Raw genomic sequence first — 26,258 nt, forward strand, 5'->3', positions numbered from 1 at the left:
TCCCCAGCACCAACACCTTGTCCCACTCTGAGCCCCACTCGGACCCCTCCACATCCCTCTGCAGCACCACAGGAACCCAACCTCCAAACCCAGGCCAGAAGAGAGGCACATTTGGAAACAGGCACCTCAAAGACAGCTACAGCTGCCTCCTTTTACCTTCATGATGATGTAGAAAGCCAGATACAGCAGCAGGTTACAGATAAAGATCCCCAGGATGTAGGAGGCGAAATCTCTGGGCCGATACACCAGCCCAAAGACAGCACTGAGGGAGAGGGAAGAAAGGACATTAGACAGCCTTGGTCATGGGGGACAAGGTACCCCCCTCAACACTGACAGCCACCTGCTGCTCTTCCCAGGCCACAGAATACAGCAGCACTGCCACAACCCCCCAGTTCCATGCAGAAAATGCACTGCTTGCTGCTGCTCCCTGCTGAGAAGCAAAGCTTGGCCATAGTCAGCTGCTGAGAGCAGAGACCCCAGAGGATGGGTATCATCCAGGAGCTGATCCCTCCACCCAGGAAGCTAGTGCTGAGCCAGGCTCTGTAATTGAGGAGCATCTGTCAAGTCTCCTGAACATTGGCTGTGCCACAGAGCTCCCAGCTACTTGCACAGCACAACTGCCCCAGCACCACAGCAGCAGGCCAGCTCTTCACAAGCTTGCTCAGAGGCAAGCCACCAGGGACAGCACTAGCTGAAGCACTCAGGGATGCCTCACACAGTGTTGCACTGCAGCCCATGGACCTCCCTACCATCAGTGCTCAGCAAACTCCTTGCCAAAATGTGTCAGAAGGACCCCAGCACAGGGTTCTTGGACAAACACTGCTGGGTGCCCCCAGCACTTCAGGCCACCTGTGGCAAGAGTGAATCTTGCAGGCCACATGCACAAGCCCACAAGACAGACACACTCCACTACTCACAAGGACCAGTTGACCAGGTTTCCAACAATGAGCAGCACCATCCTGTCCTGAAGAGAAGACACTGATGATCATATGCAACAGAAGGAAATGCAAAGACAGGCCTTTGTCTCAGAGATTCAGGATGTCATTATGTGAGAGTGAGGTCTGGCTCCTGCCAGCACCCATGCTCTGACCCCCCCAAATTTGATGAAAGTCAATAGACCAGACCAGGTTGGAAGAGACCTTCAAGATCAACGAGTCCAGCCCATCAACCAATTCAACACCACCTAAAAAACTAACCCATGGCACCAAGCACCCCATCAAGTCTCCTCCTGAACACCTCCAGTGATGGTGACTCCACCACCTCCCCAGGCAGCACATTCCAATGGGCAATCACTCTCTCTGTGTAGAACTTTTTCCTCACCTCCAACCTAAACCTCCCCTGGCACAGGGAGACACTTTACTCACAGCTGGGAAATGACCCCATCCTGTTCAATATCTTTATTGATGATCTGGATGAGGGCATTGAGTCCATCATCAGTACATTTGCAGCTGACACCAAGCTGGGGGCAGGAGTTGATCTGCTGGAGGGTAGAGAGGCTCTGCAGAGGGACCTGGACAGGCTGGACAGATGGGCAGAGCCAAGGGCAGGAGATTGAACACATCCAAGTGCCAGGTTCTGCACATTGGCCACAACAACCCCATGCAGTGCTACAGGCTGGGGTCAGAGTGGCTGAGAGCAGCCAGGCAGAGAGGGACCTGGGGGTGCTGGTTGATGGTAGGCTGAACATGAGCCTGCAGTGTGCCCAGGCAGTCAAGAAGGCCAATGGCATCCTGGCCTGCATCAGGAACAGTGTGGCCAGCAGGAGCAGGGAGGTCATTGTGCCCTGTACTCAGCACTGGTTAGGCCACAACTTGAGTCCTGTGTCCAGTTCTGGGCCCCTCAGTTTAGGAAAGATGTTGAGTTGCTGGAAGGTGTCCAGAGAAGGGCAACAAAGCTGGGGAGGGGTTTGGAGCACAGCCCTGTGAGGAGAGGCTGAGGGAGCTGGGGTTGCTTAGCCTGGAGAAGAGGAGGCTCAGGGGAGACCTTATCACTCTCTACAACTCCCTGAAGGGAGGTTGTAGCCAGGTGGGGGTTGGTCTCTTCTCCCAGGCAACCAGCACCAGAACAAGAGGACATAGTCTCAAGCTGTGCCAGGGGAGGTTTAGGCTGGATGTTAGGAAGAAATTCTTCCCAGAGAGAGAGATTGCCCATTGGAATGTGCTGCCCAGGGAGGTGGTGGAGTCCCCATCCCTGGAGGTGTTCAAGAGGGGATTGGATGTGGCACTTGGTGCCATGGTCTAGTCATGAGGTCTGTGGTGACCTTGAGGTCTCTTCCAACCTTGGTGATTCTGTGAGACTTGGTGCCACAGTTGAGATGATTGGGTGGTGCTGGGTGATAGGTTGGACTTGATGATCTTGAAGGTCTTTTCCAGCCTGGTTAATTCTATTCTATTCAGAGCCAAAATCATTGCTGCCTTCCCCAGTGAGGCTGCACTGCACCTCATGTGCTTCCCTTTAGGAGCAAGAGCAAAGGCAGATCCTAGCATGCTTCTATCACCTTTGCCCTTCATTCACCCAACCTGAGATTAAGGGTGGGGGTATAAACTATTCCAGTAGAGAGATGGAAGCAGGGAGAATCGGGTTTTCCCCCCCCCCCCCCCAACAGTCCCACTTGCTTCCTCTGCACCCTGCCTAGGAAGTGGGCCACTGCTGGGCTGAGAAGCACCTACCATGTACATGGGTCGACTGCACTGCTGGATGCAGTCTGTGTAGAGCACCATCGCTGCCCGCCGGAACATCCCCAGGTCTGTCAAAGAGGAGGAGAAAAAGCCACAACAGTGTTTCTGTATGCAACTGCCAGCACAGTGAGATCCATCTGCCTACAAGGGAAGACATTGACACCCACTAGCTGACAGAGGACCCAGCCTGTGCATGGTCCAGGTGTGAACACTCCTTCCTTGCCCTCTGGCAGCAGCCTGTGCTGAGCAGAAGGGCAGCCACGGAGGGCACTTGGCCAGAGCAACAGGTTAAAATTGGTGGGGGAAAAAACCCAATAATCCTCTCAACACTAGCACTGCCCAGAAGTCAAACAGGCCCTGTCTGTAGAGGCAGACAGGCTGGCTTGGCAGCCACACCTCTGAGAAAGATGTGTGTGTAGGAAGCCCCTTTGAGGGAACAAGCAAGGAGACAGCAGGAACAGATCCTGCAGCCCTCAGAGGGCCCTAAAGGGGCAGAGCACACTCAAGGCACTCCTGCTTTCAAAAATCATTGCAGAAGCTTGACTGTGGAGATGGACAGACACTCATGCACACACCCACACCACACCCCCCTCCTTCTTCTGCAGCAGATGTAGGGCTTGAAAAGCCCCCTGCACTGGGACCTTTCCCTGCACTGGGACCTCTCCCTGCACTGGGACCTCTCTTTCCTGCCAAAGAACTGCTGGTGCCACTGACAAACTGAATTCTCCTCTTAAGGGCCAGTGCTAGGCAGCACACAAGCCTGCCTCCCCACACATACACACACACACAAGGCTGCTCAGTCACTTCAGAAGACACTGAGAGCTGCTGACAGTTACCTGAGTCAGGGCCATCTGAGGCAGGCAAGAGCAGAAGAGGAAGGAGAAACACATTTGTAAGCAGAGCATAGGAGCCAGTCTCCTCACCAGACCCTCTGCCCCCTCACCCCCATGGCAGTTTTACAGAGTTCACTCTTCTGAGCACAGTGCTAGGGAGAGCTGAAGCTGACAGGCACAGAGTCCAGTTCTGGCACCACAAAGCAGACAGCTCCTGCTGACTCCCATGGGTCTGGGAAGCAGCAGCAGCAGGATCATAGTATCAGTCAGGGTTGGAAGGGACTGCAAGGATCATCTAGTTCCAACCCCCCTGCCATGGGCAGGGACACCCCACACTAGATCAGCCTGGCCACAGCCTCAGCCAGCCTGGGCTTAAACATCTCCAGGGATGGGGCCTCAACCACCTCCCTGGACAACCCATTCCAGGGCTTCACCACTCTCATGGGGAAGAACTTCCTCCTCACCTCCAGCCTCAATCTCCCCACCTCCAGCTTCATTCCATTCCCCCTAGTCCTAGCACTACCTGAGATCCTGAGCAGTCCCTCCCCAGCCTTCCTGTAGCCCTCTTCAGATACTGGAAGGCCACAATGAGGTCACCTCAGAGCCTTCTCTTCTCCAGACTGAACAGCCCCAACTCCTTCAGTCTGTCCTCACAGGAGAGGTGCTCCAGCCCTCTGATCATCCTCATGGCCCTTCTCTGGACACCTTCCAGCACCTCCAGATCCCTCTTGTAACAGGGGCTCCAGAACTGGAGGCAGTACTCCAGGTGGGGTCTCAGCAGAGCTGAGCAGAGGGGGAGAATCACCTCCCTTGCCCTGCTGGCCACACTTCTCCTGCTGCAGCCCAGGCTCTGATTGGCTTTCTGGGCTGCAAGTGCACATTGATGTCTTCAGAGAGGCCAGAAAGTCTCAGACAGATGAGAGGACAGGAAAACCAGAAGACAAGCACAAGGGACTGTGCTCACAGGTGCACTGCATAGGTGGCTCACACAAGTGAGGACAGGGATACCCCTGCACTGCCCCAAGCAAGAGGGTGCAGCCAGTACTCACCTATCTTGAAGCGGCCCATGTAGTAGATCTGGGTGCTGAGAGCCAGCGAGGCCAGAACATGGATCATGGAGAAAACCACCCAAAACCACACATCATTTTTCCCAAACACCTAAAAGCAAAGACATATGAAAAGCAAACTGAGACCTGTTGAATAGAATTGAATAAACCAGGTTGGAAGAGACCTTCAAGATCGAGTCTAACCTATCACCCACCACCATCTGATCAACTAAACCATGGCACCAAGTGCCTCCTCCAGGCTCTTCCTGAACATCTTCAGGGATGGTGACTCCACCACCTCCCTGGGCAGCACATTCCCATGACAAATGACTCTCTGGGAAGAACTTTCTCCTCACCTTGAGTCTAAACCTCCCCTGGTGCAGCTTGAGACTGTGTCCTCTTGTTCTGGTGCTGGTCACCTGGGAGAAGAGACCAACCTCTGCCTGGCTACAGCCTCCCTTCAGGTAGTTGTAGAGAGCAATGAGGTCTCCCCTGAGCCTCCTCTTCTCCAGGCTAAACAACCCCAGCTCCCTCAGCCTCTCCTCACAGGGCTGTGCTCAAGGCCTCTCCCCAGCCTTGCTGCCCTTCTCTGGACACCTTCAAGTGTCTCAATGTCCTTCCTAAACTAAGGAGCCCAGAACTGGACACAGGACTCAAGGTGTGGCCTAACCAGTGCTGAGCACAGGGCACAATGACTTCCCTGCTCCTGCTGGCCACACTATTCCTAATGCAGGCCAGGATGCCATTGGCCCTCTTGGCTGCCTGGGCACACTGCTGGCTCATACTCAGGTGGCTGTCAATCAGCACCCCCAGGTCCCTCTCTGCCTGGCTGCTCTCCAACCACTCTGACCCCAGCCTGTAGCTCTGCATGGGGTTGTTGTGGCCAAAGTGCAGCCCCTGGCACTTGGACTTGTTGAATGCCATCCTGTTGGATTCTGCCCATCTGTCGAGGTCCCTCTGCAGAGCCTTTCTGCCCTCTAACTGACTAACTATCACCCTCCCAGAGGAGCAGGTAGCTAAAGAGGGAGGCATACCACTCCAAGGACAGCCAGGCAGATCACCACAGCGAAGGAGGCGTAGGCGGAGTAGGCGCTGGCATTGATGTCTGGGTGTCGGGTCTGGTAGAGCTTCAGCATGCACAGTCCTGCAATCATGTACATGAAGGAGGTGTCTATGGAGGGGACACAACAAAACCAGTGAGGACAGGTACTCCTAGCAAGCTGAGACAGCTGCTCTGAGTGCAGATAAAGTAGGACAGCAGTAGGGTCAAACCCAAGGCTGGCTGGCACCAGTGCCTGCTGCTGCACTGTATGGTACAGCACTCTGTGCTTGGCATCTTGCAGCACATCTGCCATGCTCTGGCATAACAGAAACTAAAGGGACAAAGGGCAAAGTGCCTAACAGTGCAGCACAGAAACAGGAAGAGAATCAGTGAGTGGCTGAGGCTGAAAGGCACCTCTGGAGATTGTCCCAACATGTCCTGCTCAAGTAGGGTCAGCTGTAAGAAGGTTGTTCAGGACCACAACCAGACAGGCTTTTGGAGCATAGAATAGAGTTAACCAGGTTGGAAGAGGCCTTCAAATCATCAAGTCCAAACTATCATCCAACACCATCTAATCAACTCAACCATGGCACCAAGTGCCTCATCCAGGCTCTTCCTAAACACCTCCAGGGATGTGGACTCCACCACCTCCCCAAGCAGCACATTCCAATGGCCAGTCTCTCTTTCTGGGAAGAACTTCTTCATAACATCCAGTCTGAACCACCCCTGGCACAGCTTGAGACTGTGTCCTCTTGGTCTGGTGCTGGTTACCTGGGAGAAGAGACCAGCCTCTGCCTGTCAACCTCCCTTCAGGGAGTTGTAGAGAGCAAGAAGGTCTCCCCTGAGCCTCCTCTTCTCCAGGCTAAGCAACCCCAGCTCCCTCAGCCTCTCCTCACAGGGCTGTGCTCCAAACCCCTCCCCAGCTTTGTTGCCCTTCTCTGGACACCTTCCAGCAACTCAACATCTTTCCTAAACTGAGGGGCCCAGAACTGGACACAGGACTCAAGGTGTGGCCTAACCAGTGCAGTGTACAGGGGCAGAATGACTTCCCTGCTCCTGCTGGCCACACTGTTCCTGATGCAGGCCAGGATGCCATTGGCCTTCTTGGCTGCCTGGGCACACTGCAGGCTCATGTTCAGACTACTATCAACCAGCACCCCCAGGTCCCTCTCTGCCTGGCTACTCTCAGCCACTCTGACCCCAGCCTGTAGCACTGCATGGGGTTGTTGTGGCCAATGTGCAGAACCTGGCACTTGGATGTGTTCAATCTCATGTCCTTGGACTCTGCCCATCTGTCCAGCCTGGCAAGGTCCCTCTGCAAGTATCTCTGCAAGCACCTCACAACTTCCTTGGGCAAACTCCTCAGTCTTTGACAATCAGAGTGAGAAAGACAAAAAATTGGAAGTTTAAAACCCTTCTTTCCCTTTGTTCAGATAAAGTTTTCCCTCTTTACTCTGTTTCAATTTGTGGCCACTGCCTCTTGTGCTGCCACTGAGGTGACCCTGGCTCACTCATCTTCATTCCCTCTCATATTTGTCCACACAGACAGATGCTGCCCATGTCTTCTTTCCCAGGAAGGTGAAGGACCCAGGGGTTTCCACTGAGGCTGCAGACAAAGGCTTCCTAGGCTTGAGCCCTCTGCCAGTCAGGCTGTACTCTTACTTCAAACACTGAGCTGCAAAAGCAAAGGCAGATCTTGCCAGCTGTGCACTACCAGAGTCCCAAGGTCTGGAGAGGATACTAAGATGTGTCACTCCCCAGCATCCAAAACCTCACTGCCTCCTGAGTGAGCCTTGGAACAGAGAGACTCCAAGGAGGGTTGCAAGGATAGAGGGATGGGAAATGCTAACAACTCAGCAGGAGGAAACAAAGCATGGCAAATCCTACCTCCAGCTCAAAAGGTGAAAGGAGACTCAGCTTACCAAACTGGAAATTGGAGTAGTTAGGGCAGACATGGTAGCAGGCACTGAGCACCCCTTCCATCATCAGAGCAATTCCCATAGCATAAAAGAGGCCAAAATGTTTTGGGATGCCATAGTCCTGGAAGAGAGCAGAGCTGCACAGTAAGTACCCTCACTGCTCTGGTGACAAGCAAGCTTCCCCTCTCCAGCACCTTGTCCCTGCTAACACCTGCAGCATGCCCTGCAGTCATCAGTGCAGCACAGCACACTGTGTGCAGCCAGGGGCTCAGTGTGTAGCCATGCTGCACAGCCAGCAAACCCAAGCTAACCACACAGACTTCTGGGGTACAGACCTCAGGATCTCAGTGCCTTGGTACTGACCTCTTGAAACTCTGCTCTGTGCATTGTGCCACACTACATCCTGCCCAGAACTGAGAGCACCAGGGAGCCAAAACAGCAGCTTTGTGCTTGTGATCAGCAGAGGGTTAAAAGCATCTGAGGAACAGAGTCCACCAGCTAGGTGAGAAAGCTTCTCCGCTGCAAACTGGCTGAGCTCTCATCTGAAACCCATAAGCAGCAGACCCTCAAAACTGCTAAGGCCTTTAATTGATACCAAGCCAGTGGAAACAGCTGTTTGTCTTCAGATGCCACCAGCACCATTGCCCACAGGGCTACAGACTTCTCCATTTACTCCCACAGGATAACTGCAGAAACTGACTACAAGGAGCTCAGCTTCAAAGCCAGAGGCAGCCAACTTCCTCTGGGTTATCACAGGCAGGTCAACTCCCTCTTAGAATAGAAGTAACCAGGTTGGAAAAGACCTTTGAGATCATCAGGTCCAACCTATCACCCAACACCATCTGGTCAACTAAACCATGGCACCAAGTGCCTCATCCAGTCTCCTCCTGAACACCTCCAGTGATGGTGACTCCACCACCTCCCTGGGCAGCACATTCCAATGGCCAATCTCTCTGTCTAGGAAGAATTTCTTCCTAACCTCCAGCCTAAACCTCCCCTGGTGCAGCTTGAGACTGTGTCCTCTTGTTCTGGTGCTGGTTACCTGGGAGAAGAGACCAACCCCCACCTGGCTATAACCTCCCTTCAGGAAGTTGTAGAGAGCAATGAGGTCACCCCTGAGCCTCCTCCTCTCCAGGCTAAGCAACCCCAGCTCCCTCAGCCTCTCCTCACAGGGCTGTGCTCCAAACCCCTCCCCAGCCTTGTTGCCCTTCTCTGGACACCTTCCAGCAACTCAACATCTTTCCTAAACTGAGGGGCCCAGAACTGGACACAGGACTCAAGGTGTGGCCTAACCAGAGATGGGTACAAGGCAGAATGACCTCCCTGCTCCTGCTGGCCACACTGTTCCTGATGCAGGCCAGGATGCCATTGGCCCTCTTGGCTGCCTGGGCACACTGCAGGCTCATGTTCAGCCTACTATCAACCAGCACCTCCAGGTCCCTCTCTGCCTGGCTGCTCTCAGCCACTCTGACCCCAGCCTGTAGCACTGCATGGGGTTGTTGTGGCCAATGTGCAGAACCTGGCACTTGGATGTGTTCAATCTCCTGCCCTTGGCCTCTGCCCATCTGCCCAGCCTGGCAAGGGCTCTCTGCAGAGCTCTCCAACCCTCTAACAGATCAACTCCTGCCCCCAGCTCGGTGTCATCTGCAAATTTCCTTATGATAATGCCCTTATCCAGATCCTTACTAAAGATATTGAACAGGATGGGGCCCAGCACTGATCCCTGGGGCACACCACTGGTGCCTGGCTGCCAGCTGGCTGTGGCACCATTCACCACCACTCTCTGGGCTCAGCCTCCAGCCAGTTCCTAACCCAGCACAGAGTGCTAATAGGAGTGCCAAGAAGAAACTCCTAGTACAAATTTAAGCTCACTATAAATCTTGGGACACTTCCATTGTCTTACTTCCTTCTCAGTGAGCACTGGAGGAAAAGCCACAGCCATTTGAGTCATTCCTCTCTTCATCTGCTGGATCTGCTGGTGTTCAGAAGCCCAGGCTGTGGTAACACAGACCCATGGACACATCATAAGCAGCCATGTCCTGGGGCTGTGTCATCATACATGAGTGTCCCACCTAGGCTCTTCCTCAGTGGAGGGAAAGGGGAGGATTCAGTCCTCCAGCAAGGAAGGCAAATGGAAGCCCACTGTGTATCACTGGTTTTCAAGCTCTCCTTTGTTTCCCCCCTCCTCCCAGCCCCATGCATCCATGTTTCCTACCAGGGTATAGATGTCTTTCATCTCCATGGCCCGGCGGTGGAGGATGTTCCTGCGCAGCACAATGAGGAGGAAGAGAAAGCCCAGCAGCATGTGGCCTACATTGCTGAGGATGTTGTTGAAGGCACTGCAGGCAAAGAGGAGCTTTAAGACAAAGGCAGCACAGCAGCAGGATGCTGAACCCTTGACCACAACAAGCTGAATCCATTTTATCATAGTATCAGTCAGGGTTGGAAGGGACCACAAGGATCATCTAGTTCCAACCCCCCTGCCATGGGCAGGGACACCCCACACTAGATCAGGCTGGCCACAGCCTCAGCCAGCCTGGGCTTAAACACCTCCAGGAACAGGGCCTCGACCACCTCCCTGGACAACCCATTCCAGGGCTTCACCACTCTCATGGGGAAGAACTTCCTCCTCACCTCCAGCCTCAATCTCCCCACCTCCAGCTTCATTCCATTCCCCCTACTCCTATCACTACCTGAGATCCTGAGCAGTCCCTCCCCAGCCTTCTTGTAGCCCCCTTCAGATACTGGAAAGCCACAATTAGGTCTCCTTGGAGCCTTCTCTTCTCCAGACTGAACAGCCCCAACTCCTTCAGTCTGTCCTCACAGGAGAGGTGCTCCAGCCCTCTGATCATCCTTGTGGCCCTCTCTGGACACCTTCCAGCACCTCCAGATCCCTCTTGGAATAGGGGCTCCAGAACTGGAGGCAGTACTCCAGGTGGGGTCTCACCAGGGCTGAGTAGAGGGGGAGGATCACCTCCCTCGATCTGCTGGCTACACTTCTGATGCAGCTCTTCCCCTCCACCACTCTCCACCTCAGCAACTTCTAAACACTTGCTAACTGCTCCCTGGATAATGATTTTAGGAGGAGTAGTTCACCTGCCCCAGTAGGCTTATAACCTCCTGTGCCAGGCTCCCCTCCAAGGTCAGTCCCCCCTCTGCCAGGCTCCAACCTGGTTTATTCTATTCCATTCCTCTGCCAGGCTCCCCCTCCAAGATCAGTCCCTCCTCTACCAGGCTCCCACCTGATCTATTCTATTCTGTTCCTCTGCCAGACTCCCCCCAAGGTCAGTCCCTCCTCTGCCAGACTCCCCCCCCAAAAGTCAGTCCTCCCTCTGCACTCCCACTTCAGTTCAGAGAAATGCTGCACTGGAAGGATTGATCTGAACACCTTTGAAGAGCTTCCTGCTCCTTGGATACAAGTGAGAGTATCCAAGAAAAGCACAAGGACACCTCACTGCTGTGCCATAAGTTGACCAGGGGAACCCAGCTGCTTGCACCTCTCTGCAATCCAGTGCTGAGGAGAACAGAAAGCTCAAGAGTTCCAAGTCTCAGTGGTGTTATGGACACAGGTACTGTGAGCTGGCAAGGATGAACTCCTGACTTGAGCACAGCACAAATACTCAGAAGGCATGCATGATGCAGTGACTGCAGGCCTCACTCACCTCAGCACTCCAAGGGGATGAGCACACAGAAAGTTATAGTAGCAGATGTCTTGATTGCCTGTCACATTTACTACCTGGACAGAGAGGAGATGGGAGATCTGGCATTAGCAGTGACCCAACGAGGCCCTGGGCAGCTTGGGATGTCCCTGCTGCCTGCAGGGAGGTCGGACTAGATGACCTTTGGATGTCCCTTCTGGCCTGGACCACTCTATGTTATCCTCCCTGTTCTGGGGGGTCTGCTTCATGCAAACACTTCATCTACACAGGGTGTACCAGGACACCTCTAGAGCCAGCACTGGCACAGGGAAGTAATGACATCTTCAAGTGAAGCTTTTAGGAGGGGCTAAGACATTGCTGTAAGACCACAAACCTGACAACAGTCTGCAGAGCAAGGAGGGTGCTCTCAGCCCCACTAATAACAGATCTGCTTGCAAGTACCTGAGTTAAGAGCAGGGCAGCAAGGATGGGGAGAAGGGAGGAGAAGTCACTCATACCACAGCAAACCCTACTTGCTTCCAGTTATCTTTTAGAGGTAAGAGCTTATTCCTCCTGTCTCTAAAATGAAACAGGCCCCAAGTGAGACATCAGATGAGCAGGGAAAGAGCAAGTGCTGCTTCCCAAGCAAAACAAAGTGCAGAACTGCAAGCTCAGGGAGCCAAGCCAGCAGCAGCACTCAACACATGGTGCAAAGAGAGTGGCTGAGGTAAACTGCCCTTCACACAGCACAGGATACCTGGGGGATCCCAGCCTCACCACAACTGTCATCCTCACACAGAGCAAGTCTAAAGGCAAGAGGACCCAAGCACAGGAGACAGCCTCCGAGCCCAACACACCGTCTGGTACGTGATGACGAGCTGGATGACTGGCAGGGCATAAAACACTGCAATGGTGATGATGTTCCTGCAGAGGACACAAGAAACAGCAGTTACACACACCAGAACAGCTGGTGCACACCCAGGACAGAACCCTAAGTGCTGTGGAAAAAGGTGTGCACCTCTCTGCCTAAGGGCACAAACCTTGGGCCCCCCCTCCTTGAGCTTTGAATCTCTGGTGATGATCTGCTGAAGCAAAAGAGCAAATGGGGTAACAAAACAAGAAGCAAGTACCAATGGCACAAGAAAAGCCAGGATGTGGACCACAAACTTGTGCATTTGAGTGCCAATCTCTCCCCTTCCCCAGTATGTTCCAGCAGATCAGTTGTTACCACTCATGACAGCAAGCATGCACACCAGAACCTGTTTCCAGGATCACGTGTGCCCTGGTTCACAAATATCACTGAATCACCAAGGTTGGAAAAGACCTCAAAGATCATCAAGTCCAACCTACCAACACAGAGCTCATGACTAGACCATGGCACCAAGTGCCACATCCAATCCCCTCTGGAACACCTCCAGGGATGGTGACTCCACCACCTCCCTGGGCAGCACATTCCAATGATGAATGACTCTCTCTGTGAAGAACTTTCTCCTCACCTCCAGCCTAAACATCCCCTGGCACAGCTTGAGACTGTGTCCTCTTGTTCTGGTGCTGGTCACCTGGGAGAAGAGGCCAACCCCCTCCTGGCTACAACCCCCCCCCAGGTAGTTGTAGAGAGCAATGAGGTCTCCCCTGAGCCTCCTCTTCTCCAGGCTAAGCAACCCCAGCTCCCTCAGCCTCTCCTCACAGGGCTGTGCTCAAGGCCTCTCCCCAGCCTTGTTGCCCTTCTCTGGACATGTTCAAGTCTCTCAATGTCCTTCCTAACCTGAGGGGTCCAGAACTGGACACAGGACTCAAGGTGTGGCCTAACCAATGCAGAGTACAGGGCACAATGACTTCCCTGCTCCTGCTGGCCACACTATTCCTAATGCAGGCCAGGATGCCATTGAACTTCTTGGCCACCTGGGCACACTGCTGGCTCATATTCAGGCAGCTGTCGATCAGCACCCCCAGGTCCCTCTCTGTTTGGCAGCTCTCAGCCACTCTGACCCCAGCCTGTAGCTCTGCATGGGGTTGTTGTGGCCAAAGTGCAGCACCTGGCACTTGGACTTGTTGAATGCCATCCTGTTGGACTCTGTCCTTCTGTCCAGTCAGTCGAGGTCCCTCTGCAGAGCCCTTCTACTCTCCAACAGATCAACATCTGCTCCCAACTTGGTGTCCTCTGCAAATTTGCTGATGACTGACAATCCCCTCATCCAGATCATCGATGCAGATAAAGAGCATGGGGCCCAGCACTGATCCCTGGGGCACACCACTGGTGCCTGGCTGCCAGCTGGCTGTGGCACCATTCACCACCACTCTCTGGGCTCAGCCTCCAGCCAGTTCCCAACCCAGCTCAGAGTGCTGCTGTCCAAGCCAGGGGCTGACAGCTTGGCCTGGAGTTTGCTGTGGGGGGCGGTGTCAAAATATCCTTGTTATGAGCTATGTGCTATCTGTACTTAGTGGTTGGAACTGGTTCAGAATGTGTAAGAGGATGGCTCAAAGAACACAGTCAGGTCTAAAGTGTAGTTCAGCAGGGCATGAGGACAGACTGCACAAGCAGAGGCTGGGTCCAGAGCCTGGGCCTTACCAGAAATAGATTTTGTATTTCTTGCTGACAATCCTTCTGTCCTTCCTGGACAAGTCTGACAGATAGAGGAACACCTGGAACATGAGTGGGTGGGGAAAGAGGGGAGAGAACAGAAAAGAACTGATGAGGATTACAGAAGCCAGTAGAAGATCTTGATGCATTTGGACAACATGCAGCTTGGTCCTATTTGTATCATTTTTTTCCCCACAGTGAGCTCATTGTGTCCCTGGAATCTAGGGGAAATGAGTTCTGCAAACCCCTCTGGCCTCCAGGAATGGCTTTGACATGCCATGTGGGGCAACAAGGAAAGGTAGTTTGAGAGCTGCTAGCTTAAAGTCCCATTAAAGTACACCCCCTGGAGAATACAGAATTAGCCAGGTTGGAAAAGACCTTTGAGATCATCAAGTCCAACCTATCACCCAACACCATCTAATCAACTAAACCATGGCACCAACATGAGCTCTCAGCTCCTGGGCTGCATCAGGAGAAGTGTGGCCAGCAGGGCAAGGGAGGTGATTCTCCCCCTCTGCTCAGCTCTGCTGAGACCCCACCTGGAGTACTGCCTCCAGTTCTGGAGCCCCTATTCCAAGAGGGATGTGGAGGTGCTGGAAGGTGTCCAGAGAAGGGCCAGGAGGATGAGCAGAGGGCTGGAGCACCTCTCCTGTGAGGACAGACTGAAGGAGTTGGGGCTGTTCAGTCTGCAGAAGAGAAGGCTCCCAGGTGACCTCATTGTGGCCTTCCAGTATCTGAAGAGGGCTACAGGAAGGCTGGGGAGGGACTGCTCAGGATCTCAGGTAGTGATAGGACTAGGGGGAATGGAATGAAGCTGGAGGTGGGGAGATTGAGGCTGGAGGTGAGGAGGAGGTTTTTCCCCATGAGAGTGGTGAAGCCCTGGAATGGGTTGTCCAGGGAGGTGGTTGGGGCTCCCTCCCTGGAGGTGTTTAAGCCCAGGCTGGCTGAGGCTGTGGCCAGGCTGATGCAGGGTGGGGTGTCCCTGCCCATGGCAGGGGGGTTGGAACTGGATGATCCTTGAGGTCCCTTCCAACCCTGACTGATACTATGATACCAAGTGCCTCATCGTAAACACCTCCAGTGATGGTGACTCCACCACCTCCCTGGGCAGCACATTCCAATGGCCAATCTCGCTTTCTATGAGGTATTTCTTCCTCACCTCCAGCCTAAACCTCCCCTAGCACAGCTCAAGACTGTGTCCTCTTGTTCTGGTGCTGGTTGCCTGGGAGAAGAGACCAACCCCCACCTGGCTACAACCTCCCTTCAGGGAGTTGTAGAGAGCAAGAAGATCTCCTCTGAGCCTCCTCTTCTCCAGGCTAAGCAACCCCAGCTCCCTCAGCCTCTCCTCATAGGGTTTGTGCTCTGAAAAACCTGCCCAGCTTTGTTGCCCTTCTCTGGACACGTTCCAGCAACAAGTCCACTGCTTATAACAGATAACTATCTGCTGCATATTATTTCTCCCTACACTATTGTCCTTGTGCTTCCTGGGACACTCTGTGCTCCTTCCTCAACAGTGCCTAATACCTCCTGGGTTTCCACATTAAATCACTCATTTCAGCAGCACGCTCAGCACAGGAAGAAAAAGCTTTGTAGAAAGCCACCAAAGCAGCATATTTAGTTCTGTTAGATTAAATCCACCTAAGAGAGAAGCAGAAACTCAAAGTCCTGGCAGGTGACCAGTGGTGGTTGTGGCCCAGGTGTGTCCATGACCCAGCCTCCTGTCCAGGGCCATACCTTAGTGCGGATGACGTTCTTATCGCTTTCAATCTCTGGCATGGTGTCAAAGTCACTCTCCTCCTCCACAGAGCTGTCAGTGTCATAACCAGCTGGTGGCTTGAGCTCAGGGGAACACAACTGGTGTCCACCACTGGAGCTGGATTCATCTGGAGCAGAGCAAGGAAAAACAACAGAGAGAGTTAGAATAGACTAGAGTTCAAATCAAATTAACCAGGTTGGAAGGGACCTTTGAGATCATCCAGTCCAACCTGTCACCCAACACCATCTAATCAACTAAACCATGGCACCAAGTGCCTCATTCAGCCTCTTCCTAAACACCTCCAGTGATGGTGACTCCACCACCTCCCTGGGCAGCACATTCCAATGCCCAATCTCTCTTTCTGAGAAGAACTTTCTCCTCACCTCCAGCCTAAACTTCCCCTGGCACAGCTTGAGACTCAGTCCTCTTCTTCTGGTGCTGGCTGCTACAGAGAAGAGACCAGCCCCCTCCTGGCTACAACCTCCCTCCAGGTAGCTGTAGACAGCATAAGGCCTGCAGAGTCCTATAGCTGAGTGATATCCAAGTGTCAGGGCTGGTCTTACACCACAGTGAGGAAATGCAGCCTGAGCAGGGACCAAAAATTACGTAGAGGTGCTCTCCCCTCTCATTTGAGCAGCTGCCTCAAACAGCCCTGCACCTGCACTGCCTCACCCTGGGTCCCCAAGATTATGCCCTAAAGTCCACAGTACCAAGCTGTTCAACACCAATCCTTCCACAGAAGGGGAAACTGTTGTAAGGTGATTGAGAAACACTGAGGCAAAGGCAGGCACTTCCCATCATCTCAGAGGAGCAGGACCTTTGTGAGGTTTTTCTCCTCTGCTGCCAGGGCATGCTTCACCTGTTGAGAGCATCACATTGTTTCTCCCCCACTGCCCAGGTGGCCAAGAGGGCCAATAGCATCCTGGCCTGCATTAGGAATAGTGTGGCCAGCAGCAGCAGGGAAGTCATTGTGCCCCTGTACTCTGCTTTGGTTAGGCCTCACCTTGAGTCCTGTGTCCAGTTCTGGGCCCCTCAGTTTAAGAAGGAAATAGAAACACTTGAAGGTGTCCAGAGAAGGGCAACAAGGCTGGGGAGAGGCCTTGAGCACAGCCCTGTGAGGAGAGGCTGAGGGAGCTGGGGTTGCTTAGCCTGGAGAAGAGGAGGCTCAGGGGTGACCTCATTGCCCTCTACAACTACCTGAAAGGAGGTTGTAGACAGGCAGAGGTTGGTCTCTTCTCCCAGGCAACCAGCACCAGAACAAGAGGACACAGTCTCAAGCTGTGCCAGGGGAGGTTTAGACTCGAGGTGAGGAGAAAATTCTTCACTGAGAGAGTCATTTGTCATTGGGATGTGCTGCCCAGGGAGGTGGTGGAGTCACCGTCCCTGGAGGTGTTCAGGAGGGGATTGGACGTGGCACTTGGTGCCATGGTCTGGTCATGGGGTCTGTGTTGATAGGTGTTTTACTCGATGATCCTTGAGGTCTCTTCCAACCTTAGTTATAACTGTGATGAAACCTCTGGGCCAAAAGAAGCTCCAATTCTGTCCTGCCTTGTGGCACATAACCCTTCAGCCTTCCAGTGACAGGCATGCTTTGTTCTAAAGGCAAGCTTCTATTATTTTGTTTCATTTCAGTGCTCTGTGTGTTCTTCCTAGGTTCCTTCTGGTCTTCTTGGGCTACACAACTATGAAAGCTAAAGGCACATCTCAGATTTTGCTAGTCTGTGTCATCATTAGGACACAGTCTCAAGCTGTGCCAGGGGAGGTTTAGGCTGGATGTTAGGAAGAAATTCTTCCCAGCAAGAGAGATTGGCCATTGGGATGTGCTGCCCAGGGAGGTGGTGGAGTCACCATCACTGGAGGTGTTTAGCAAGAGACTGGCTGAGGCACTTGGTGCCATGGTTTAGTTGATTAGATGGTGTTGGGTGATAGGTTGGACTGGATGATCTCAAAGGTCTCTTCCAACCTGGTTAATTCAAATTCAATTGATGAGCTAAAGAGCCTCTTAGAAGCTTGGTTGAAAGGGACCTTTAGCAGCCCCTAGTCAACCTCCTGCCTGAAGCAGCATTGCCATCAACATTTACCAGGTGTCTGTGGCTCCATCTAGCTGAAACAAACATTTCCAATGAGAGAGATTCTCTGTGCACCTCTTCCAGAGGTGTGCCACCTCTCTGACATAGATGTTCTGCCCTAAACTGTCACCTGAACCTCCCAAGCTGCATTTTTTGCCCCCCAAGTAGTTAGAAGCTGCTACTGAAGCAGCTTGCTGCTTTATTCCCTTCTGGCTTTAACCTGCCTTCCTCTGCCCCAGGCAGAGCATTTCCTGTGCCCCCCCCACTTGTGGAAGATACTGTACCAATAGCACCATAGCTGCTTCCCTCGGGGGTGCTGGCTGTAATGGGGTGAGAAGAAGTCATAATCCCAGATCCTGAAACAGAAACAGAGCCAAAAGAGACAGTGAGTTGCATGTCAGTGCTTCAAAATCCATCTCAGCTGTGAATACAGTATCACAAGGTTGGAAGAGACCTCAAAGATAATCAAGCCCAACCTGTCACCACAGACCTCATGACTGAACCATGGCACCAAGTGCCACATCCAATCCCCTCTTGAACACCTCCAGGGATGGGGACTCCACCACCTCCCTGGGCAGCACATTCCAATGGTGAACAACTCTCTCAGTGAAGAACTTTCTCCTCACCTCGAGTCTAAACCTTCCACTGGTACAGCTTGAGACTGTGTCCTCTTGTTCTGGTGCTGGTTGCCTGGGAGAAGAGACCAACCCCCACCTGGCTACAACCTCCCTTCAGGTAGTTGTAGAGAGCAATGAGGTCACCCCTGAGCCTCCTCTTCTCCAGGCTAAATAACCCCAGCTCCCTCAGCCTCTCCTCACAGGGCTGTGCTCAAGGCCTCTCCCCAGCCTTGTTGCCCTTCTCTGGACACTTTCAAGTGTCTCAATGTCCTTCCTAAACTGAGGGGCCCAGAACTGGACATAGGACTCAAGGTGTGGCCTAACCAGTGCTGAGTCCAGGGCACAATGACTTCCCTGCTCCTGCTGGCCACACTATTCCCAATACAAACAGCTTGAAGAGCTGGAGGAGCTTGGGCAAAGCAATGTTTCTCCAAACAGATGGCAGTCTCCCTCCAGAGTACTGCACACAAGGGAAAACCTTGCTTTGAAACGTGAAGCAAACCTTTCCCTTCAGCCCCCCCACCAGGCTGCTGCTTCCACTCACAAATCCTGAGCCTCCCTCCTGCACACCCTTTGGAGATCACATTATGGAGCTGGAAGTCTGGCAAATTCCAGTGCAAGTCTCACAATATTCACAGCAACCTTCTGAACTTCCAGTTCTTCTCCTTCCCCTCCTCATGCACTGATCTACTCAAACACTGTCCCTCCAGCTATCCTCTGAGGAGCCCTAGGCAGCCTTTGGCAAGGCAGCTGCTACAGAGTTTTCACCAAGCAAGGAGGAAGCAGAGAGTGCTCCATGCAAAAAGTGGTGATCATTTTTATAGCATAGAATAGAATTAACCAGGTTGGAAAAGACCTTTGAGATCGAGTCCAACCTATCACCCAGCACCATCTAATCAACTAAACCATGGCACCAAGTGCCTCATCCAGGCTCTTCCTAAACACCTCCAGTGATGGTGACTCCACCACCTCCCTGGGCAGCACATTCCAATGGCCAATCTCTCTTTCTGGAAAGAATTTCTTCCTAACATCCAGCCTAAACCTCCCCTTGACAAGGAGGGCAAGCCTTTGAGGGCTAGGAAGACCTTGCCTTCTGCTCACACACCTGAGGCAAGGAGGGCTGCACCTCCCAGTCAGACTGCACTGGACCTTTCCCCTCCTGCCTCCACATCTACTCCTTTTGCCTCTGGAGAGTTGGGTGGAGAAGAACCCAACAAAATTCAACAAGGACAAGTGTAGAGTCCTGCACCTGGGCAAGAATAGCTCCAGGCACCTGTACAGGTTGGAGGTTGACCTGCTGGAAAAAAGCTCTGTGGAGAAAGACCTGGAAGTCCTGGTGGACACTAAGTTGTCCCTAAGACAGGAAATGTGCCCTTGCAGCCAAGGTGGCCAATGGTATCCTGGGGGGCAGTAAGAATGTGGTCAGCAAGTTAAGGCAGGTTCTCCTGCCCTTCTAATCAGCCATAGTGAGGCCTCCTTTGGAGTATTGTGTCCAGCTCCAGAGAGACAGGGAACTACTGGAGAGAGTCTAATAGTGGGCTACGAGGATGATTAAGAGAATAGAACATCACTCTCATGAGGAAAGGCTGAGAGACCTGGGGCTGCTTAGCTTGGAGGAAAGATGACTCAGAGGGGGTTTTAAATCAATGCTTACAAATACCTTCAGGGTGGGGGTCAAGAAGATGGTCCCCAGTGATAGGAGGGGTAACAGGCACAGACTGGAACACAAGAAGTTCTACCTCAACTTGAGGAAAACCTTCTTTCCTGTAAAGGGGATGGAGCCCTGGAGCAGGCTGCACAGAGAGATTGTGGAGTCTCCTTCTCTGGAGATTCTCAAAACCCACCTGGATGTGCTCCTGTGCAACCTGCCCTAGGTGAACCTGCTGTAGCAGTGTGTTTGGACTAGATACAAACAGAGCAAGACCCAAAACCAGATGGATTCTCTCACAGCTGTCAAACAACCATCTCCCCAAAAAGGAAGGAAACAAGAGCAGCAGGATCAGGACCAAGCCTTTCAGTGGTGACAAACAGCAGAACAGGTTCAGCTGCTTGTAAAGCCTCATTCTTGCAACATCATGTGGCTAATCAGTAGCAAAGGGAGACAGGATAGGGTACAGTAAAGCCAAGCAACTTTCCTGCAGCCTGGCAATGGCCTGGCTTCCCAAGCTGCATTTCTGCCTTCCCAGTACTTGATCTCTCCCACACTAAAGCACAGACTCCCCTCTCCAGCTTGCAATCCTGGGCACTTCTGTAACACCTTACGCAGGTTTTTAAACCATTTCCATTAGCCACATATGTCAAAAGCTCCCCTAACTTTGCCCTGCTTGAGTCAAACTGGACTTGAAACATTAAATGCCATTACTGCTTTCCCTTGGCATGTTCACTTTGCTTGTTGGGCAGTGGGCTAAGTAGTAGTCTCCATTTCAGCTTCTCTACTCTCTGCTCCTCCCCTCCAACAGGCTAACAAACAGCTCAATCTTCTCTCCCAAGTAACCAAGGGAAGAGTTAGATCTGGACAAAGCAGGGACACCAGGGAGAGAAGGTGCTTTGCCCTGTCCCTCACAACCACTTCAGATCCAGCTCATCCACTTATTTCTGTCCCACCTCCCAGTGTCCCAAGTGAGGGAGCAAAGTAAATGTACCACAACAGGTGTGGTTCCTCTAGCTATTACCTCCACCTGATGATGATGAGGTGGAATGGGACATGTGCCATGGGATTTAGAGAAGTAACCACAGAAGTTAGGTGTAAGACAGGTGCCAGGAGCAGAGAGTGACATGAGTTCAAGGATATGAGAGTGGTGAAGCCCTGGAATGGGTTGTCCAGGGAGGTGGTTGAGGCCACAGCCCTGGAGGTGTTTAAGGCCAGGCTGGATGAGGCTGTGGCCAGGCTGATCTAGTGTGGGGTGTCCCTGCCCATGGCAGGGGGATGGAACTAGATGCTCCTTGTGGTCCCTTCCAACCCTGGCTGATACTATGATATTCAGAGACAAAGGACAGGGATAGATTGATCAGCAAGTTCATCCACACTGTCTTGGTGGGGAAGAGGAAAGGAAACAGGGGTGATGGAAAAGGCAAGACCCAGCTGTTCTTTGGAGGAAGAGAAATTCCAGTGGGTGGGAAGGGGGGAACAAAACCTGCAGAAAAGCCAGCATGCCCTGGGTGACCTGGAGGGCAGGGAAGATGCTAATTACCATTTTAGAGGCATTAGTCAGACACACACCCTGAAGAGACACAATAGAGAAAGGAACACACGTGGGTAGGATTTGGCTCCTCCTCAGAGGGAAGGATGTGGCATATGAAGGTGGCTTAGAGTACAAGGGAGAGGACAGGTCACAGAAGGAGCAAGTGCCTCTGGGAGGAGCCCTGTAAACTGTGAATGAACTGTGCTCCTCTGTTCATTCACAGTGATGCTGTTCAGCAATCCTCCCTACCCAGGAACCTCATGAAGCTCAAGAGCAAGTGTAGAGCCCTGCACCTGGGGAAGAATAACCCCATACACCAGTACCAGTTAGGGGTTGATCTGCTGTAAGGCTGCTCTGCAGAGAAAGGCTTGGAAGCAAGCTGACCATAAGACAGCAATGCACCCTTGTGGCCAAGAAGGCCAATGATATCCTGGGGTGCATTAAAAATGGGGCCAGCAGGTCAAGGGACATTCTCCTACCCCTCTACTCAGCCCTTTTGAGGCCACACCAGGAGTCTTGTGTCCAGTTCTGAGCTTCCCAGTTCAAGGGAACTACTGAAGAGAGTCCAACAGGGCCACAAAAATGATTAGGGGGCTGGAGCATCTCTTAGTAGGAGAGGCTAAGAGACCTAGGGCTGTTTAGTCTGGAAAAGAGAAGGCTTCTCTGGAGACCCTGAAAACCTGCCTGGATGTGTTCCTGTGCAGCCTGCCCTAGGTGAACCTGCTTTAGCAGCACAGTTGGACTAGGTGATCTCCAGAGGGTTCCTTCCAACCTACCATTAGAATAGAATAGACCAGGCTGGAAGAGATCTTCACGATCATCAAGTCCAACCTATCATCCAACATCACCTAATCAAGTAAACCATGGCACCAAGCACCCCATCCAGTCTCCTCCTGAACACCTCCAGGGATGGTGACTCCACCACCTCCCTGGGCAGCACATTCCAATGGCCAATTACTCTCTCTCTCTATGAAGAACTTCCTAACCTCCAGCCTAAATCTCCCCTGGTGCAGCTTGAGACTGTGTCTTCTTGTTCTGGTGGCCTGGGAGAAGAGACCAACCCCCACCTGGCTACAACCTCCCTGCAGGTAGTTGTAGAGAGCAAGAAGGTCTCCCCTGAGCCTCCTCTTCTCCAGGCTAAGCAACCCCAGCTCCCTCAGCCTCTCCTCACAGGGCTGTGCTCCAAACCCCTCCCCAACTTTGTTGCCCTTCTCTGGACACCTTCCAGCACCTCAACATCTTTCCTAAACTGAGGGGCCCAGAACTGGACACAGGACTCAAGGAGTGGCCTTGAGTACATTCCATGAGTCTCTGCTCTCCAGGTCTGCATCAAGCACAGCATCTGTGCCCTGCAGCCTCTTTGGAAACTTCCCAAGCACTAGAATTAAACTCCTACATATTCCCAGGGCAGTGTGGAAAAACAGCTTCTAAGCTGCCTTCACCACATGAACTCTCAGCTGCAGCACAACCAACTTCTTGAGGCTTCTGGTCTCACCTGATGGAGACTGGGCCTCCTTGCCTTATACAGTGATCCCTTGTCAGCACCATGGATCTCTTCCAGGGCCTTGGCCAAGTCCCTTCAGCTTTCCCAAACTCCAACACACAGGCCCTTCCTATGCCTCCAGTTCCCTAAGACCTGCTGCTGTCTTACTGCTGGATCTACACCAAGTGGCTTAAAAGAAGAGTATTTTTAAAGCACATTTTTACAGTCCCCTGATGGTTTGGTTGTGAGGAAAACCTTTCACACACATTCCACACAGAGGGAGGCACATGTGGACCTTAGTGGCTGAAGAAGCCACTCTGACAACCCACATGTCCCCAGTCCCTCAGCAGAAATATTAACCCAAGTAATGCCAAGCCAGAGTGAAGTTCCACTGCAGACCACTTAAGCACAGCTCACTGAATACTAGTATGCTTATGGAATAGAATTAACCAGGTGGGGAAAGACCTTTGAGATCAAGTCCAACCTATCACCCAACACCATCTAATCAACTAAACCATGGCACCAAGTGCCTCAGCCAGTCTCTTCCTAAACACAGGAAGCTGTGTATTTCATACCCATGATGTCCTGTGCCCTATAAATCTATCTGCAAAGTCTCTCACTTGCTCTTTCTTCCCTCACTGCTCCCATGGGAGATGCTCCCTAACTGGTAAGGGAAGGGGAGTTAACTCAAGGCCTCTTAGAGTAGAATAGACCAGACCAGGTTGGAAGAGACCTTCAAGATCATCAAATCCAAGCTATCACCCAACACCATCTAATCAACTAAGCCATGGCACCAAGTGCCTCATCCAGGCTCCTCCTAAACACCTCCAGGGATGGTGACTCCACCACCTCCCTGGGCAGCACATTCCAATGGCCAATCTCTCTTTCTGGGAAGAATTTCTTCCTAACCTCCAGCCTAAACCTCCCCTGGCACATCTTCAGACTGTGTCCTCTTGTTCTGGTGCTGGTTGCCTGGGAGAAGAGACCAATCTCCACCTGGCTACAACCTCCTTTCAGGCAGGGAGAAGGGAAATGCTGGGAGGCTTCTGGGTGTGCTGTAAGGGACTCTGTCTGCTTTAGGTTCCTTTTTGTCACTGTGCTTGTAGCTCTCTGTACAACACTCACTGCTTTCCATTTAAACTTTCCATCACTACTGCAATCCATTTGTCTGAGTCTCATTTCTTCTGCCCTGGTGGGAGGCAAGGGAGGATCTGCCTGGCCTCCAAACATGCACAACCTTGCTTAGAAATGAACAGGCTTGGCACCAGGAACATCAGCCTGCAGCCAAGTCTAGCCAAGGCTTGCCCTTCCTCCACCTCTCTGAAAGCCAGCTCTCCAGGGTAGGGGGCAGGACCATGTTCAAGGGAGCTTGCTTCAAATGCCCTCATGTGAGTGAAGAGAGGAAGCTCTAACGTATTTCTTCAGCACCAGAGACCATGTGGTACATGTGCAGGGAAGAAGGCCTGAAGAGACACACAGTACTTGACTGACAGCCTGGCCAGGGATCTGTGATGGCCAGCTAAAGCTGTCACACAACAGAAAAGTGACCTTACCATCCTCAGGACTCAATCTGCCAGCTGAAGCCTTCCTCTGAACCCTGAAAAAAGAACAGGCAGCACCAATGAGATAACCTACAAACACCACCACCTGACAGCCATGGCAGGATCATCTGGGGCACAAATAAGTAAGTATGGTGTAGACTCCAACCAAACCCAACACAAATAAAGCACAAAAGAAACACAGAAGCAACAACAAAACTACTGTTTGGACTAGACATGGCCCAGCCACAACTGCTTGCTGTCTACCTCCCTGATTTCCATAACAGAGGGATTGTTACCCTCTCAAGTGCCCATACAGGACAAGCAGTTACATATAAGCAGTCCCTTCCTACACTGCTCAGGCTGTTGAGAGAGAATCATAGAATCAATAAGGTTGGAATAGACCTCAGAGATCATCAAGTCCAACCTGTCACCCAGCACCTCATGACAACTAAACCATGGCTTCAAGTGCCACATCCAATCCCCTCTTGAACACCTCCAGGGATGGTGACTCCACCACCTCCCTGGGCAGCACATTCCAATGGCCAATCTCTCTTGCTGGGAAGAACTTTCTCCTCACCTTGAGCCTAAACTTCCCCTGGCACAGCCTGAGACTGTGTCCTCTTGTTCTGGTTGCCTGGGAGAAGAGACCAACCACCACCTGGCTACAACCTCCCTTCAGGTAGTTGTAGAGAGCAAGAAGGTCTCCCCTGAGCCTCCTCTTCTCCAGGCTAAGCAACCCCAGCTCCCTCAGCCTCTCCTCACAGGGCTGTGCTCCAAACCCTTCTCCAGCCTCGTTGCCCTTCTCTGGACACCTTCCAGCAAGTCAACATCTTTCCTAAACTGAGGGGCCCAGAACTGGACACAGGACTCAAGGTGTGGCCTAACCAGTGCTGAGTACAGGGCACAATGACTTCCCTGCTCCTGCTGGCCACACTGTTCCTGATGCAGGCCAGGATGCCATTGGCCTTCTTGGCCACCTGGGCACACTGCAGGCTCATGTTCAGCCTACTGTCACCCAGTACCCCCAGGTCCCTTTCTGCCTGGCTGCTCTCCAGCCCCTCTGTCCCCAGCCTGTAGCACTGCATGGAGAATTCCTAATAGAATAGACCAGGTTGGAAGGGACCTTCATGATCATCCTGTCCAACCCATCAACCAATCTAACCCACCTAAACAACTAAACCATGGCACCAAGCACCCCATCAAGTCTCCTCCTGAACACCTCCAGTGATGGTGACTCCACCACCTCCCTGGGCAGCACATTCCAATGGGCAATCACTCTCTCTGCATAGAACTTCTTCCTAACATCCAACCTAAACCACCCCTGGTGCAGCCTGAGACTGTGTAACTCCCTTGCTCAGGGGATCAAGTGCATAAGAATCTACTGGAAGGGCAGCAGGAGCTAGAGGCACACATCAGCACAATGCTTCAGCAGCCAGTACCACATCCTTCAATACAGATGCTGAGCAGAGGAGGGCAAGAACACCATCCAACCACCATCCCCCACCACCTTGAGAGCATCTGCCCACTGCCCCATCAAGGCTCTCATCCTGCACTGTTACCTACCCTATAGGGGCAAACCATATCACCCTTTTAGACATGGTAGCTGCCCAAGTTCACCTCAGATACAGATATTCTCCTCAACATAAGCCCAGGCACCAAAGTCTGGGACAGAGGGGGCAAATCAAACAGGAAACTAGCACTCTTGGGACTCCAAGGCTCTGTTTGGGTCACTGCCACTCACTATGGTTCAGTACTCTGGGAAGTACCTTGGTTCCCCAATGTTCTGGTACCCCATATCCCACACTGCCCCCAACACAATTACCACCTGCCACCCAGTGTCCAGGAAGGAATCCCAGAGCTGGGGCACTACAAC

The 26,258-nt window shown here is 52.5% G+C and overlaps 1 protein-coding gene across 3 annotated transcripts in view; it reads right to left on the bottom strand.

The window, feature by feature from the left end:
* SIDT1 (SID1 transmembrane family member 1) overlaps positions 1-26,258 on the bottom strand; it is a 60,458-nt gene that overhangs the window by 3,460 nt on the left and 30,740 nt on the right. For 2 of the 3 annotated variants that reach the window (XM_068165929.1, XM_068165930.1), the window contains 13 exons: positions 24,398-24,441; positions 17,847-17,918; positions 15,472-15,620; positions 13,726-13,799; positions 12,014-12,080; positions 11,181-11,254; positions 9,734-9,857; positions 7,522-7,639; positions 5,592-5,728; positions 4,561-4,669; positions 2,670-2,746; positions 918-964; positions 157-262 (listed from right to left, as the gene is read on the bottom strand). In XM_068165929.1, the coding sequence (XP_068022030.1) occupies positions 157-262; positions 918-964; positions 2,670-2,746; positions 4,561-4,669; positions 5,592-5,728; positions 7,522-7,639; positions 9,734-9,857; positions 11,181-11,254; positions 12,014-12,080; positions 13,726-13,799; positions 15,472-15,620; positions 17,847-17,918; positions 24,398-24,441 (1,198 nt within the window). Of the gene's footprint in view, positions 1-156; positions 263-917; positions 965-2,669; positions 2,747-3,514; positions 3,530-4,560; positions 4,670-5,591; positions 5,729-7,521; positions 7,640-9,733; positions 9,858-11,180; positions 11,255-12,013; positions 12,081-13,725; positions 13,800-15,471; positions 15,621-17,846; positions 17,919-24,397; positions 24,442-26,258 lie in introns of all 3 variants that reach the window. The other variant, XM_068165928.1, reaches the window with a different exon arrangement.

This window comes from Melanerpes formicivorus, unplaced genomic scaffold (genome assembly GCF_026170545.1).
Source record: "Melanerpes formicivorus ecotype bairdi unplaced genomic scaffold, bMelFor1.0.p_v2 SCAF_95, whole genome shotgun sequence".
In the NCBI taxonomy this organism is placed as follows: domain Eukaryota; kingdom Metazoa; phylum Chordata; class Aves; order Piciformes; family Picidae; genus Melanerpes; species Melanerpes formicivorus.